Raw genomic sequence first — 15,195 nt, forward strand, 5'->3', positions numbered from 1 at the left:
GCAAAATTTTCAGAATTTTGTTTTGATTAAACATACTATGCAACCTTATTTTTCAATTCTAAATAATTATCACAGAAACCCGACAAATAGAATTTTCAGTATTACCTATGCAAACTTTTGACAGTTCCAGAAACAATTTTTATTCAATGTTTTGGTCTCCCACTTTAAATTTAATCTATAACAATTATGTTTTTTTATGAATTGTTTTATTAGAATAATTACAGTAACAATGTTTAAAGTATTTTGTGTTGATTTTTATTTTAATTTATTTTCAAAAATCATTAACAACAATTTTTAAAAAATCTTGAACCAGCCTAAAGATTCCAGCCAATTTTGAACGAGAGTTGACTTCCTTAAATTAAACATAATTTAAGAAAAATCTTGATAAATCATTGTTTTAAATATAAACAAATTTTAAACTCGTTTTAAAATTTAATTGAAATGAATTTTTAATTAGTTTGAATTTATTGTTTATGGAATTGAAATAATGATTTTAAAAATTATTTTCAAAGGATTCAAAGATAATTTTGAATGATATTTGCTGGGTTTTAAATACATTTTGAATTAAATTCTTATAAAATGTCAATTTTATTCAAATAAATTTAAATTGATGTGATTACGTTTAGAAAGAACATATATGAAATTTCAAAGAACTTTTAAATATTTTTTTATAACCTTTATGGCATCAAAAGAAATTAGTTTGATTTAAGACGATCCAGTTTCTTTTTTTGTGCTTGCAAAGAGAAAAAAAGTGTGATTTTTATATATATTCAAAGATATTCAAGAAAATTTTCTTAAAACTTGATTGACTTTGTAATATATCTGAAAGTTTTTGAAATAAAGGTTAAACAAAATTTGTTAATGAAAATGAAAAACAACACTAGCGTGGTTCACGGATATATGGAAAAGATAAAAGTGGTTAATTTCGAGCGCTTCAACCAAAATTTTCAAGCAACATGACCCTAGAAGCAAGTCTGAAAATTTGAGCTCATTTGGTTAAGGTTTAGAGGCTCCAGTTTTGATCTAAAGTTTGTATGGAACTTAAATCAATTTACTATGAAGAATTGAATTTTTTACATCTTCTTAGAGAAAATTTTCCAAAACCCAATCCAATTTTCCAATTCTTAGATTTCTTATAAGTTTTGATACGACGATCAACCTTGTAGAACATCGCAAAGCGCTAGAAATCGATCCCAAAAAGATACAGGATGTTTTTGGAGTTTCGTTTTATTTGGAAACATTTCAAAACATGCTTTTTTTCGCCTTGGTTCACCATTTACATAAATTTTAATGCGATTTTTTGACATGTTTACTCAATTAAAATTAGAATAAAATTTAATAAAAAATTAAAATGATTAAAAGATTGAAAGATACAGAGGTAAACTTTTTAATAATATATTAAAAATTTTAAAAATATTAATTATTATTCACTGAAATTGAGTTTTTCTAGTAGCACTTATGTAAAATGTGTATAAAGGAATGCTATTAGCATATTTTTTTAAATTGTGCTCAAAATACTAGTTTTTTTGCATCCTGATTTCTAGAGAAATTTTGGTTGGGAGATAAAAACTTGAAACAAAATAAGTATTCCCTTATTAGATGAAGTCAAAACTTATAAATCAATCACATAATTATAATGCCTTCAATTTATTTTCAACCTTCACCTCATTGCGTAATGTATCACGTACTGAAATTTCCATTACCCTTTAAATCCTACCACGTCCGCTCTTCACTGCTTCACACACACAAAACCAGCACCGGCAAAATGTCTTAACTACTAAGCTTGCAAATCTGACAAAAAGCTTTCCGTTTTCCCTAATTTTCCCCGGCCTGCTCGCATCGTTACACACGCACACACTCTCAACACACACAATCCCTTCCCAAATTTTGCACTGCCCTAAAATTTCAGCTCAACCGACCAACCGAAAAATTTCCACTAAATTTCCTTTTTCGGGAAAAAGGGAGGAAAAACTTTTCTGCTTACGCCCTGTAATTTCTTCCCACACACACACTCATAGGGAGTGCTAGCAAAAGTGACCGTGGTCTGACGCTTTTATGCAAAACTTGAATAATAACGGTTTTCTTCTTTTTACCTCTTTTTTTTCCTGTGTTTGCAGATTGCTCCCCGTGAAGGAAAACTTCCTCTGCCGGCAAGTGTTTAAGGTAAGAGTCGTTTCTTTGTTTCTTGGTGTTTTTCCTCCCCTCGTAGATTTTCATCTCGTTGTCTGTGAGTTTCGTAAAAAGGGGTGTGCGTCCCTGCTGGGAGTTCGAAGCGATTTTGAAGGGGGGCGCTCTGGGAAATCAATTTTCGTTTCAGAGTCAAATTGAATATTGCTGTTGCTGTTCCGTTTTGGGGTCATTTATACTGATTGTTTCACTGTTTGTAATGCTGTATATTGATTCTGAAAGCAGAGTTATGCACCTGATCACGCTCAATCAGGCGTGAATGTATTGTTTTCCATGTATCCGCCTCCGACTGTTATTCAATTTATTCGTTGAATAAATTACAGTGCCCACCGCGATTGTGAGTTCGGTTGTCGATTTTTCCAATTGCAATTTTGTAGAGCTTGGCTTTTCACCACAGCAATGTGCGCTGTTCCTCGCATAGCAGTAATTTTCCCCTCATATCAGGTCATCAGTGATAACTGCCAAAACGAAATAAGTGTCGTTATCGGTTTAATCTTCCCCCAACGGCAAGCCAGTCCGCGAGCGATATCTCCACTGTGCAGTTCTCTACGTTTTCGCACCTCAAGTTTAATGCATTTTATTAATTTTAATTGAACATTTTGTATTCATGCTTTTGTCTGACAAATCCATATAAGATTATTTATAATTCAAGTTTTCAATCAATTTAAAGAACTTTCTAAGAAAAAATCTAATCTGATCGAGTGTTGAATTTGTATAATAAACGATAACACTGTTTAAAATGACAATTTTTTCTTGAAAAAATAAGATTGGCTTATTTTATAATTACTCCACACCCTTTTTATGTTTTTATGTTTTTATTTGTTTAAGAGCAAAAATACTTCAAATTGTGACAGTAAAAATGCAGAGTGCCGTTAAAACTAAATATTCTGGAAAATATCAATATACTGCCCATGTTTGCATAAATGTCCCATATGCAAAAACAGCAAGCTGAGATAAACGCATTTGAAGTTTGTCCCATACATAAGGCTAAGTGTTAAGTTTTCGCGAAAAAACTGGATTTCCTCCTGATTTCTAGAACAAAGTACTGGATGTTATAGGCTCTTTTGAAAGAGCACACAATGTTGAACCAAACTGCATCAATAACTCGAAATCGATGAAAATGCATATGGGACATTTATGCGATCAGGGGCAGTATACATGTTTCAAAAAAAAAAAAATAGTCATCACCTTAAAACTCTTTTTTAAGTTCCGTCGTATAACTAGTAACTAACTACTAATTTTTCCTGTCATTCTCGAACGACCAAACAGTCGAGAAAAGTACCAAAAATAACAGAATAAAATAGTAAAAATTTTCAACACAAATGCTGATATGATTCACTTTTCAGCACTGAAATGTATGATGAAAAGTTAAACTCTTTAGCACTTGTTTAGAAAAGTAAAATTTTTCAACATTGTTTTCATTCAAATGGTTAATTGGCTAAATACATTTGACTTGTTCCATTCAAAGGGTGTTTTTTGAATTGCAAAAAACGTTGTATGGCACTCATTGCAAAACTTTATTTTTCAGCACTCTTCGTATTTATTCAACGAACTAAAATGACTTTTTTATTCTAATCGAACATCAGGATTGGAGGACATTAGGATTGGAAACAGTTTTCAAGATTTTTAGTTTTATGAAATCAGTTAAATTTTATGTTTATGAAATTTTTGTTTCTCTTATAATTATAAAAAACTATGACATCGAAAAACCTTGAATGTCACTATTAATATAATGTGTGTTTTTGAAAATTAAAAAAAAAAATAAATGTCGCCTAACTCTTACGATGATTTAAGGGATTGCGCTATATTTTTACACACATATTGAATCAAATTTAGAATCAATCAATATATATAATAAGAATCTTTTGAAGCATGTAACTACAGAGGAATTTCTAATTCCAAAATAAATCAAATTTATTTCTGGATTAAAAAAAAGATTTATTTTAGACAAACAAGTTGGTTATAATACAAATTAAATTGAATATCAATTCTTATGTAACTGCCTTAACCTGTTCTAGAGGCTATTTTCTGCATTCTGAAAGGGTCGAGGTGAACACTTTGAGTCTTATATCATCGGTTGTTTTTCTGGAAGATTTGAAGTTTAGCATAATTTAACGCTCGAATAAGTATATAATATGAAACTGACTATTTGTTCATAAATAAATATTGCTGGAAAATCTATCACAGGCTTGTCCTACTTTTTTGATCCGTTTTAATATTTCTTACCGTTTGAATGATATTTGCTCTTGAGCAGTTCTGTACGGAATCGGTCTTTTTTCTTTAATTTTAATTTTTGTATTTTTTAATCCGTCTGAAACTTTTTTGATGCCTTCGGTATGCCCAAAGAAGCCATTTTGCATCATTAATTTGTTCATATAAATTTCCATACAAATTTGGCAGCTGTCCATACAATTAGTAGTAGTTTTTTAATCGAGTTGGTGTCTTCGGCAAAGTTGTAGGTATGGATATGGACTACACCGAAAAAAAAAATAATCCACGGTAAAAAAAAATTGGTGATTTTTTATTTCACTTTTTGTCATTAAAACTTGATTTGCAAAAAAAAACACTGTTTTATTTTTTATTTTTTCTGATATGTTTTAGGGGACATCAAATGCCAACCTCTCAGAAATTTCCAGAAAGGGAAAAAAATCTTTGACCGAGTTATGATTTTTTGAATCAATATAGATTTTTTCAAAAAATTGAACAAATTTTTCAACTTCATTTTTCGATGTAAAATCGAATTTGCAATCAAAAAGTACTTAAGTACAATTTTGATAAAGTGCACCTTTTACAAGTTATAGCCATTTTCAGGTTTTTTTTTAAATAGCCGCAGCTATTAATTTTTTTAAATTAGTGCCCATGTTTGCCCACTTTTGAACCAATAACCAAAAAAAAATCGAATGACCGAAATCTCAGAGAATTGCTCTCTTGTTTCATTTATTCAAGAAATCGGTGTATCGCGATGTATGTAAATTCTGCAACTGCATGCTAAAGAATTCGTTATTTGAAAAGTTTTCAATTTTCCCAACAATTTGAAAAGATGAACCTTATGAAAAAAAATGCACCCAAATTTGGTTCCAATACAAAATCTGATGATGTTGTTTATCAGGGTCAAATTTCCCTTGAAAATAGCAGTCGAGTTTTGTTCTATCATTTGAAAACAGAGTTTTTTTTTAGAAAAACTGACGAAAATCGCAAAACTTGGGGGCGGAGTCGGGTGGTCCGATTTTGTTGAAACTCGGAATTCTTGCATGTTTCGATAGTATAAATCTTATAAATAAATACATTTTAAACGGTCATAATTTCTTTCTCCAAATATATCGATCGAAAATCCCTTTTCAAGAAACATAATTTCTGATATTTTTAAAACTTAATGAGACGCCTCCTTAAATTTTTTGATGCAAAATTGTTATTTTTGGACACAAAAAATGGATTGACAAAATTTTACAAAAATAAATAAAATAAAAATCTTCAAAACGATTGCGAAAAGCTAGAGAACTGCTCCACTCCCGTACACGACGTGTGAGTCGTGTGGAACGATCCACGTGGCTCCTCGCGTGGGCGGGAAACTCGACAATAATGGAGAGGTCCCTCTCCGCTGGGAGGTGGGAATTCACGGTCATTACGTGCCCGCCTCCTAGTACCCAGCGCCGTTGGTTGAGTGAATTTTAAATAAAATTTTAAACTCGATAATAATCTGATCTGTGAGAATTATCCGACATGGTATCGCGCGACACGAACCCTACTTATTTCTGCTTTGATTTGAAGGAGGAGCAGCTGGTTTACAGTTGAGGGTTGAAGGTTCTGTTTAAATTGAAGGGAAGTAAAACTCAGAGTTTACCATTTCAGTTGAGTGGAATTTTATTGGATGCAATTGTAGGAAAAGTTTTACTACCAACAAGCTCAGGTTTACCATGTAGGAATCTAGTTTGAGGATTAACTTTTAGAAGGTCACTTTAGAAAGTCCCAATAGATAAGTTTTCCCCTTAGTCCCTTTTTAAAAAGCTCGAGTGTCCTCTTTTGTGCAACCCTGAACCCCTAATTAAATTAAAATTAAAACAACAACACTCCGAAAGCCTGGCACAAAAAAAATAACCAACTGAAATTACTCAATTCAGCAACTTGCCCATTCATTCATTTTCAACAAACCAATTACAATCACACTCAGAGCACACGCACCACCCACAACGGTCGGAATCGACACAGGACACACGAGGGCTCATAAATTTTCACCAAATGGTGCCCCAAAAAATAAAACACAAAAATGGCACAAACACAATGGGGTTTGGTTTTCCACCCACCCCCACCAGCAGCAGTCGGTGCGCGTTCATTGAAAAGTTTGAAAACCCATTAATTCACGGCGATGAATGGCCTACAGAGAACCTTCTCCTTCTCTGGGGGGCCAACGACGGCGAGACCCGACGACGACGGTGTTGGTCTAAAACAAAGGGCGGTAAATTTCTTGCGCTCTAATAATTTTAGATGGAAAAGGAAATTTAAAAAATGTTTTGGAAATATTTTGAAAAGAAAACCTTAGAAATAAACATAAAATTTCAGAATAACAATCAAAATTATTAGCTTAAATTTACACAAAATAACCAAATTTTAGAATTTTTTAATAATACTATAAACAATATTTTCCTGAACGAAACATTAATTGAGTTTGACCTGATAAAAGCTTCTGCTTTATGGTGGCTCCACACAAATTACATTACACAATCAATTTGCATGGCCTAGAGCTGCCACATAAAAGCATTTCCTGCTGTGGTGAGTTTGAATTATTTAATTATTCGTTGTTGGGTGTAATTTTCGAGTACCATCAGCGTGCTTGATTACAGTGGTTGTTGTTTTTATTGGCAGCAAACACTGGAGAGTGTTTCAATTAAGTTACGAGCTATTTATTGTCTTTTTTTCTTGCTGATTTGTAAAGAAATGCATAATTATTTTAAGTTATGTGTTTTGAATATTCTAGAAATCCAAGAAAAAAAAATCAATTTGATAAGATAAAAAAAACAGATCCAAAGATATTAAAGAAAAAATAAATGTTTTATAAACAATCATAATTTAGAAGTTCCAAATCGAAAAGATGAAAATATAAGATAGATAAGAATTGAAAAATTCCAAAAGAATTAAAATTGAACGCAACAAACCATTTATTTTGTTTTTTAATAAATGTTAGAATTTGAGGATAAACTATGAATTGATCTAAATCTTAGATCTTTAAAAAAAAATTAAAAATAAAAACCATTCAATGAACCTGTCCCACCCATTCACTCAATCGTTAAGCCGAGCCAAAGTTTTCGCCTGCCCATTAAAACGCCCTTTCAAAATCGAACATCAAACCCCTTTTCATCTTCACCATATCTTCAACTTCCCGATTGGCTGATCAAGTTTTATTGGCGACAAACAAATTTAATACGGTTGACTTTGCCGGAAGAAGTCCCTGCTCAGCAAAGGCATCCTTTTTTGCCCCAAAAATAAAGTTATTAGCCGTACGCAAAACTCAACAAACGAGATTTCCATCGATACTGTCGTCTTCCTTGTAGTCATCGACACTCAGAGAAGGGAAAAGAACGAACCCGTGTCTGGAAAGTTGTTGCCACCAACTGGCGTCGAAGGCCCTCTGACATTCCCTCAGTCAATGCCACTTGATTGGCAACGTCTCAAGATTCCGAAGCAGTGATTTGCACCTGGTTTCCCGAACAGGGAAGAGATATATTTCAAACGATTGCATACTTTAAGGCGAATTCTTCGTTTTGCCGGTAGATGTCGCTATAATTCTTTCAACTATTGCGTTATCTTGTTAGGCTGTGACTTTGAAATTTCAAGTTTTTTATCCCGAATAAGAAGCAGATGGAAAAAGTACAACTTTTATTGCTATATTAAACTTCCTGCACTGAGGAAAAAATGCAGCAGAAGAATTTCTGCCTTCCTGCGGAAACCAAAAGGAAAAAAAAAAGAACGAACCGAAAATTCCCCCATCAGTCAGACAGCAGCTTGTTCCACTTCTTTTTTCTTCTCAAAAAAAATCTCTCCTTCTTTTGGCTTTGAACTAGCGCACATTTCACAGTCTGTATCACTCTGGATGACATTCCCCCTCTTTTTATCCTTAATATTTCTGCGAACTGTCGCAGGATTTTTTTCCAACTCTTCTACAACTTACTTTCTTGCTCTAACACTCTCTTGATGTTCACCAGACCGAACCCACCCCCCTCAGAACGGACAGGCAGTGGGGTCTCTTGTTCAAGTGTCCCTCTCGTTTCCTGTTTACTACGTTTACTGTGTACTTCTTCTGTACCTTCTACTAACACTGTGACTGTGGTCCTTCACTTGCATACTTATTATGTGCCACTTTTTTTTATCTTCTAGCCCTTCAAATTTTCACTCACTTCTTACTGTAGCTGTTTCCTCTGTGTAACTGTGTTGATGAAAATGGGGTTCAACACCTTTTCTGAGTGGGTTTGGGACTTAAAAAGGGTGGGATATAGGAATTTTAAGAGAATATTGTTTATAATATTCTGCTGCTGGTGTTTTGTCATACGAAGCTCACACTTTTTCATAATAAAACATGTTTATTTTTCGTTGTTGTAATTCCAATAAAAAAACTACATTTATTAGCTATAGCTTATTTTTAAAATCCTTATTTTTTTTTAATTATAAAATTCTGAAAATAACTCTCAAATTAAAAAAAAAGTGCAAATCTCAATTGGAAACATAAAATCAATTCTCCAAGTCTACGGAAAAGAGTTTTAAAAGTATATTTTATTTGATAGATCCATTTTTCCGTACATATTTTATACATTTTAATTGATAATTATTCAAAAATTGATTGTAAATATTCGAACATTTGTATCTTGAGAAATATTTTTTTTGATAAATTACTTTGTCTTTGAGAGAGTTATCGATGTAAATAGTAACAGTTAAAAAAAGCCTGACTCATAAATAATTAACAAAATTTTTATACTCTCAAACCAATTAAATATTGAATCTGTTAAAAATAACAAAATAGTTTTTTTTTTACAAAAGTTGATTTCTCTGCAATGCATTTTTAAAAATTCTTATTTTTTGGTTAAATCAAATTTTGTTCAAAATATACTTTAGAATTTTAAAGTTAAAGTAACCATGCGTGTACCATTTTAGTGTGAATTTGAAAATATGATTTTTTTAATGCATTTAAATGTGACAATATAAAATTTTATAAAATTTTCAAATAAAAAAATTAAGAAAATAATCCATTAATAATATTTTTTGTAAATATTCGATAGGATATCAAATTCGATTTTGTAAAAAAAATAAAGCTTTAAAAAATAGAAACTGTTAAAAAATTAGATTAAATTAAATTTGAGTAAACTAAACTTTGCTTGTCATAAATTTTGATTCCATTTAAATCAAATTCTGCGTCTTAATTTTTTTTTGCAGTGTTTATATTTTGTGAAAAATATAAATTTGCTTGAAAAAAAATTCAGATTAAATTAACTTTATGAATTTTAAATCAGGTAAAATAGTATTTTTTATATAAAATTTAAGTGGGAAATGTAACTTTGTGAAAAATATAATTTGGAGAAAATCAAATTTTGTTTAACATGTTTATCATGTTTAAAAACATTGTTGAAAAAAATAAAAAAAATCATCTAAAAATTAAAATTATGTAATAGTTTTATTATTTTTAATAAAAATTTTGTTAAAATTTAACAACGTTAAAAAATCGTGAATTTGTACTGGGATTTTTCAATTTTGCTACTTATTGAAGCCTCCATTTTTTTAAATAGCAATTTAAAAAAAATCGCTTTGTAACGAAAAGCACTGTAAACATTTTTTTTAAACAGAATTTTCTAAAAATTGAATTTTGTGTAATATTCAACTATAAAACAATTATTTTTGAACTCTGAAAATATCACGAAAATTTTTTTAACTTATATGCATCTATTGTCATTTAATAAAATTGAATTTGAAAATTTTCCCGATTCCTTGTTATAGTTTTCGAAGACATCAGAAAATAACCGCCATCAAAATTGATGTTTCGACCAAAATTAAGTAAGAGTAAAATATTCAGAAAATCTTTTTTCAAATTGCTTCAACAAAAAATGAAGACAGATATTCAAAATAAGAATATTTTTCTTTTCGGGAAGAACATACACATTACTTAAATGATCATAACTTGAGGCAGCGATGCCAGATCTTTAAATTTCTAGATCTTGACTCTTTCGAAATATTTCTTGATTACTTGATGTGTAACAAAATTGTATTTGAGTTGTGTTTTCGTTTAGTTTTTTTTTCGGTGTAATAACGGTTGAAACTTATTAAAAAAAATATATTCGTGGAAATACGAATACACATGCAAAATTGAAAAATATTAACAATTAAAATAAAATCCGCAATCCAACTATTTTTCAATAAAAATAGTTTTTAAAGCTGTATCTGTTGGTCCTATAACTTTTACGAATTCCAATAAAAAATCCTTCTCAAGATAAATATTTTCTAGTATTTACACAGCATTTGCAAAGATAAATAATTGATGAAAATTGATTATTTTGGCACAGTATAAGAGATTGAAAAAACTTGAAAAAATACTAAATATTCAAGTTTTTTTAATTTGGATTTTTGAAGTATGTTTGAAGGAAATAAATTGTTCAGTAAATAAATATGCTTTATTAATTGGAATTTAAGTTATATGTGCATTGTAACAAAAGGAACGTGATCAAAGCTGATATTTTGAAAAGTATCTTTTTCAGTATGACAAAACAAAGCAGTTTTTTTTAAACGTGAATGAGCGAATGACCAAAAAGTTTAATACTGCCCTGAACAAATAATTTAACAACAACAATTTGTGATATATCTGCTGCAATTGATTTTTAAATAAACTTTAAATAAATAAATAAATACATATATTTAACCACCAAATACGCATCTAACTCTATGCTTTTCCACCAACTTTCTGAAATGCACTGAAACCTCCTGAAAATCACCATAAAAAAAAACTTCCGAAAAAAATAAATCGCTTCTGCACGCTGATAAATCACCACGACAAAAAAAACTTAAAAAATAAAAAAATCCTCACACAAAACCCAACCAACAACAAAAAAACACATCACCACCAACAACAACAACAATGAAACCCTCGCAGGAAGGCCGAATAGACGAAGAAGTGAGTATCCCGCACGCTTTTCCTCCCCCCTCCCTTTCACCACCCACTACCAAAAAAGCTCGCTGCGGTGGCAGTAGGCGTGGTGATGGAAGGGTGGAAAAGCACACACTGCCGTTTTCTCTTCTCTCTGTTCTACACATACACTCACTTCCTGGTTGCTGTGTTCATTCGCGCGCGTTTCTGTTGTTGTATCAAAAACTAGTGGTTTTTTTGTTCTTGTTTCTTTTTTTCTCGTTTGTTGGTTCGAGTTGCCCAATTTGTTGCAGCTCGGATTCGTTGCAATTTTCCAGCAGTTTTTGTTGTTTCAGGGGAAAAGTTTTAACGATTTTTTTTTTGCTCTATTTAAGTTTCCTTTTCATAAATTTGTGTTCTATTTAAGCGCGGAGCTGTTGTTCCTCTCTGTAGTTAAGTGGCTATTGAGTTGCGGTATAAAAGTTGAAGCTTTGCTGGCATTTTCGTTTGATTGTAGAAATTTGATGAATTTGCAAACATGCGAACGAATAGAATTGTTATATCGACACACATACCAAAAACAAATACTCGCAATAGGAACACTCACAAAAACACTGAATAAATTCCATGAACTAAAATAAAAAGGGGTTAACCCGTAAAAAAGTTAGTTCTATGTCTAGTTTGGTGATTGTGCTAATCACAGTCGATTAGTTTATGTGTCCAAATGGTATGATAATTGCATGTTTGTCTGTTGTCTATCTGTTTCCATGTGTGCATGCCATATTAGCTCCTGGTGCTTTTAGGGTTTGGGTTGAGTTGTGTCACTAGGATTAAAGCTTTTGATGTGGTTGGAGGGAATGAGGGGTGGGTAATAACAATTCACACCTTCGTGTTCGCGTACGCTCGCTCCCGGGAAATGATTACGGGCCAATCATGCTTCATTAACCGCATTAGCCACTTCAAAGCTTGAGGGAATTAGTGCAATTGGAATATTGTATTTAGCTAATTTTGAGCGCTGGGATGTAGCTTGATTTGATAACTGGAGATTTGCTGGGTTAATTTAAACTACCGTAATCAATCATCCGATTTGATAGAATGGGTAGAAAATCACGGATTTTAAGTAATATGAAAATTCACGTCTAAACATTTAAGAGCGAGTCCACGAACAAGGCATAACCCTTTGTATGGGACGTCGTTTGGACCTCACCAATCTGCTTGAAATTTTCAGGGGTTGTTTGTACATATAAAACTAGCATCTGGCCAAAATATCTCAAAATATCCAAAATATCACTCTAGGTCAACGGGAAGTGGGGCAAATCGGGACACAAAGTTTGAAGGCTCAAAAACGTAAAAAATCTTAAAAAGTCTATGACTTTGGCAAAATTCAATTAAATTTCAAAATTCAAAATGCATCTGAAAGGGCTTAAAAATGCAACAAAATGCAGGGTAGAGCATCCCAATTGGTTTAATCTAAAGGGAGTTATTGGCATTTTAGTGAAAAAATAGCATAATTTTCAAACTCAAACAAAAAAGTGTTCCATCCAGATATCAACTCGGTTCGACCTGCAGCTTGTAGGGGACATCTGGGACTACCATGTGAGACTGAGAACGCTTTGGGTAAGGCAGTTTTACATATTAAATAGACACTTTTACTTTTAGTGAATTTTTTGGTTGTAAATTTTTGCTCGGGGGACCCCTTAGATCCCATTTTCTGGTGATAATTTTATCATATTCGTGTTTCTGAGACAATTTCACAATAGAAACATGCATAAAAATGTTTATTTTGATCCATTTTAACCCTTTAAAAAATGAAACTGAAAGGCAGATTGGTGAGGTCGATGCGAGATGGGTATGCTTTGCTCGTGGACTCGCTCTTAAGGAAACCGTGCGTTTTGATAAATGTTCTTTAACGTTTCACACATTTTTGTCAAATTTGATTTATATTTAAAAAAATATATTTAAAAAACTTTTAAATATGTTTTTCTGTTTTTTAAATAAACTGAAACATTTTTTTCCTAATTTGGGCAGTATTGTTCCAAGGTTGCATTTTTACCCTTTCAGGCCTGATGGGTCATAAATGACCAAAAAATCAAAATTTTTATAACTAGCCAATAATTTTCGTATGACCCATTATGTCATTTTTCCATCAGTAGATATTTTTTTTTTTAACCCAGACCTGAAATAAAAAAATAAGCTGTGTGAACTGGAAAAAAAATTTGCAACAAATTGATTCACTCAATTTACTTCAAAGTATTTTATCTTCAAAACCCGATTAATATTGTTTCTGTTGAAATATGCCGCACCAAAATTACTCAAGTAAAAATATTCAAAATTAGTTTTTTTTTATGGCCAATCTAAACTCATAGAAAAGAATATGAAGAAACTCGAATCATGCTTTAAAAATACATTGCATGATTAATTATTATTTTTCTTGTTTGCCCAATGCAAATATTTTTCAAATATTTTGTCCCTCGACTCTGGCCGAGGTTGAGAGGGTGGCAAGTTAAAAAAATGAAATGACAAACCAATGCAAAAAGGTATTTCTTATTTTTTTCCTGTATTTATGAAATGCAGTGCTTGTCGAAAAAAACTTAAATTTCTATTTTTAATATTTAAATTTTTTATCAGATTTATTTTTTTCATCTAACATACTCAAAATTTTCGTTTTTCTCAAATGAACGGAAATTTTTCATACATACCGAAACAAAAGAAAAAAATTAAAAAAAATAGTTTTTTACAAAATTGATATCAAATGATCGTCGTTTATCCAAAATTATATTTTCTTTAAAAATTTATAAGTTATAATTTCACCAAATACGCTTTTTTGAAAATTTAGGTTTTCGAAAAAAAATTCTCGTTATGATAGTTTTGTCAAATAATGGAGAATTTTTAATTCATTTTGAAATATTTTTCAAAAATAGTGATTTTTTTAGGTTTTTTTTTCAACATCCTTAGTATTTTTCCAACAAACGCTGCTGTGTGATTTTTTGTGTTTTCAAAAAAAGCATTATATCTTTCAATATTACAAAAACGTTTTTTTTAATATTTGAATTTTTTTGTGAAAATACTGCGTATTTAAAAAAAAAATCCCGGTCGTTTGAAATTTTGAATTTTTTTTTCCAAATGCGTAGTTTTTTGGAAATTTGGTGTATTTTTTATAATAAATATTTTTGAATAAATATTCGATAAATCAAATACCAATCATGTTAAAACTATATTTTCAGTACTTCTTCTAAAATACGTTATAGGGAGAAAATTTCTAGTATTTTCAAAAAAAAATATTTCTATCGAAATAAGTGAAAAAGTCTGATCATTTGATACTTATATTGTAAAAAACTAAAATGTTGAGTATTTTTTCGTAAGTTAGCAGTTTTTTTTTTGAAGATTTCGACTTATTTAAAAAAAAAAGTGTAATTACCATCAAATTGTATGCAAAACTCCTGATTTTTTTTCAAGAAAAAAATAAAAATACAGGAAATTTTTTTTTTTGCAAAAATATTTATGTATTTATAATTGCAACGGATAGCTGACATCATCCCAAAACAGTACACTACTTTTTTTAAGTTTTGATGATTTTTCGTAGAGTGTTTCATATGTTTATGTTTGAATGTTTAGCAACAAAATAACATCAATTAATTGTGTGTTAAACATTGCAGTCCGTTCAAAAAATTACATATAAAAATACATTTTTTTTTGCTGTCTAAAAACATAGGGTAACGATTCTTCTCTGAATTGTTTGATAAATTGCTTTGTTTTGAATTGTTAGTAATAAAACTATGAAATAATTATGATCAAAAGTGCTAAAGGATCATTTACGAATAAAAAAACTAGATTTACCATACAATGAAAGTCCTTACTGTTTAAGATAAAAAATACACAAGAAAAAAACGAGCAAAGGCAAAAAATACCTC

At 30.8% G+C, this 15,195-nt stretch overlaps 1 protein-coding gene across 3 annotated transcripts in view; it reads left to right on the forward strand.

Moving 5' to 3' along the window:
* The window catches only part of LOC120432574 (calbindin-32), a 166,910-nt gene that overhangs the window by 143,359 nt on the left and 8,356 nt on the right, over positions 1-15,195 (forward strand). For 2 of the 3 annotated variants that reach the window (XM_052708054.1, XM_052708053.1), the window contains exons 10-11: positions 2,118-2,163; positions 11,312-11,332. In XM_052708054.1, coding sequence (XP_052564014.1) covers positions 2,118-2,163; positions 11,312-11,332 — 67 coding nt within the window. The remainder of the gene's footprint in view (positions 1-2,117; positions 2,164-11,311; positions 11,333-15,195) is intronic. The other variant, XM_052708055.1, reaches the window with a different exon arrangement.

This window comes from Culex pipiens, chromosome 2, assembly GCF_016801865.2.
Source record: "Culex pipiens pallens isolate TS chromosome 2, TS_CPP_V2, whole genome shotgun sequence".
Taxonomy (NCBI): Eukaryota; Metazoa; Arthropoda; class Insecta; order Diptera; family Culicidae; genus Culex; species Culex pipiens.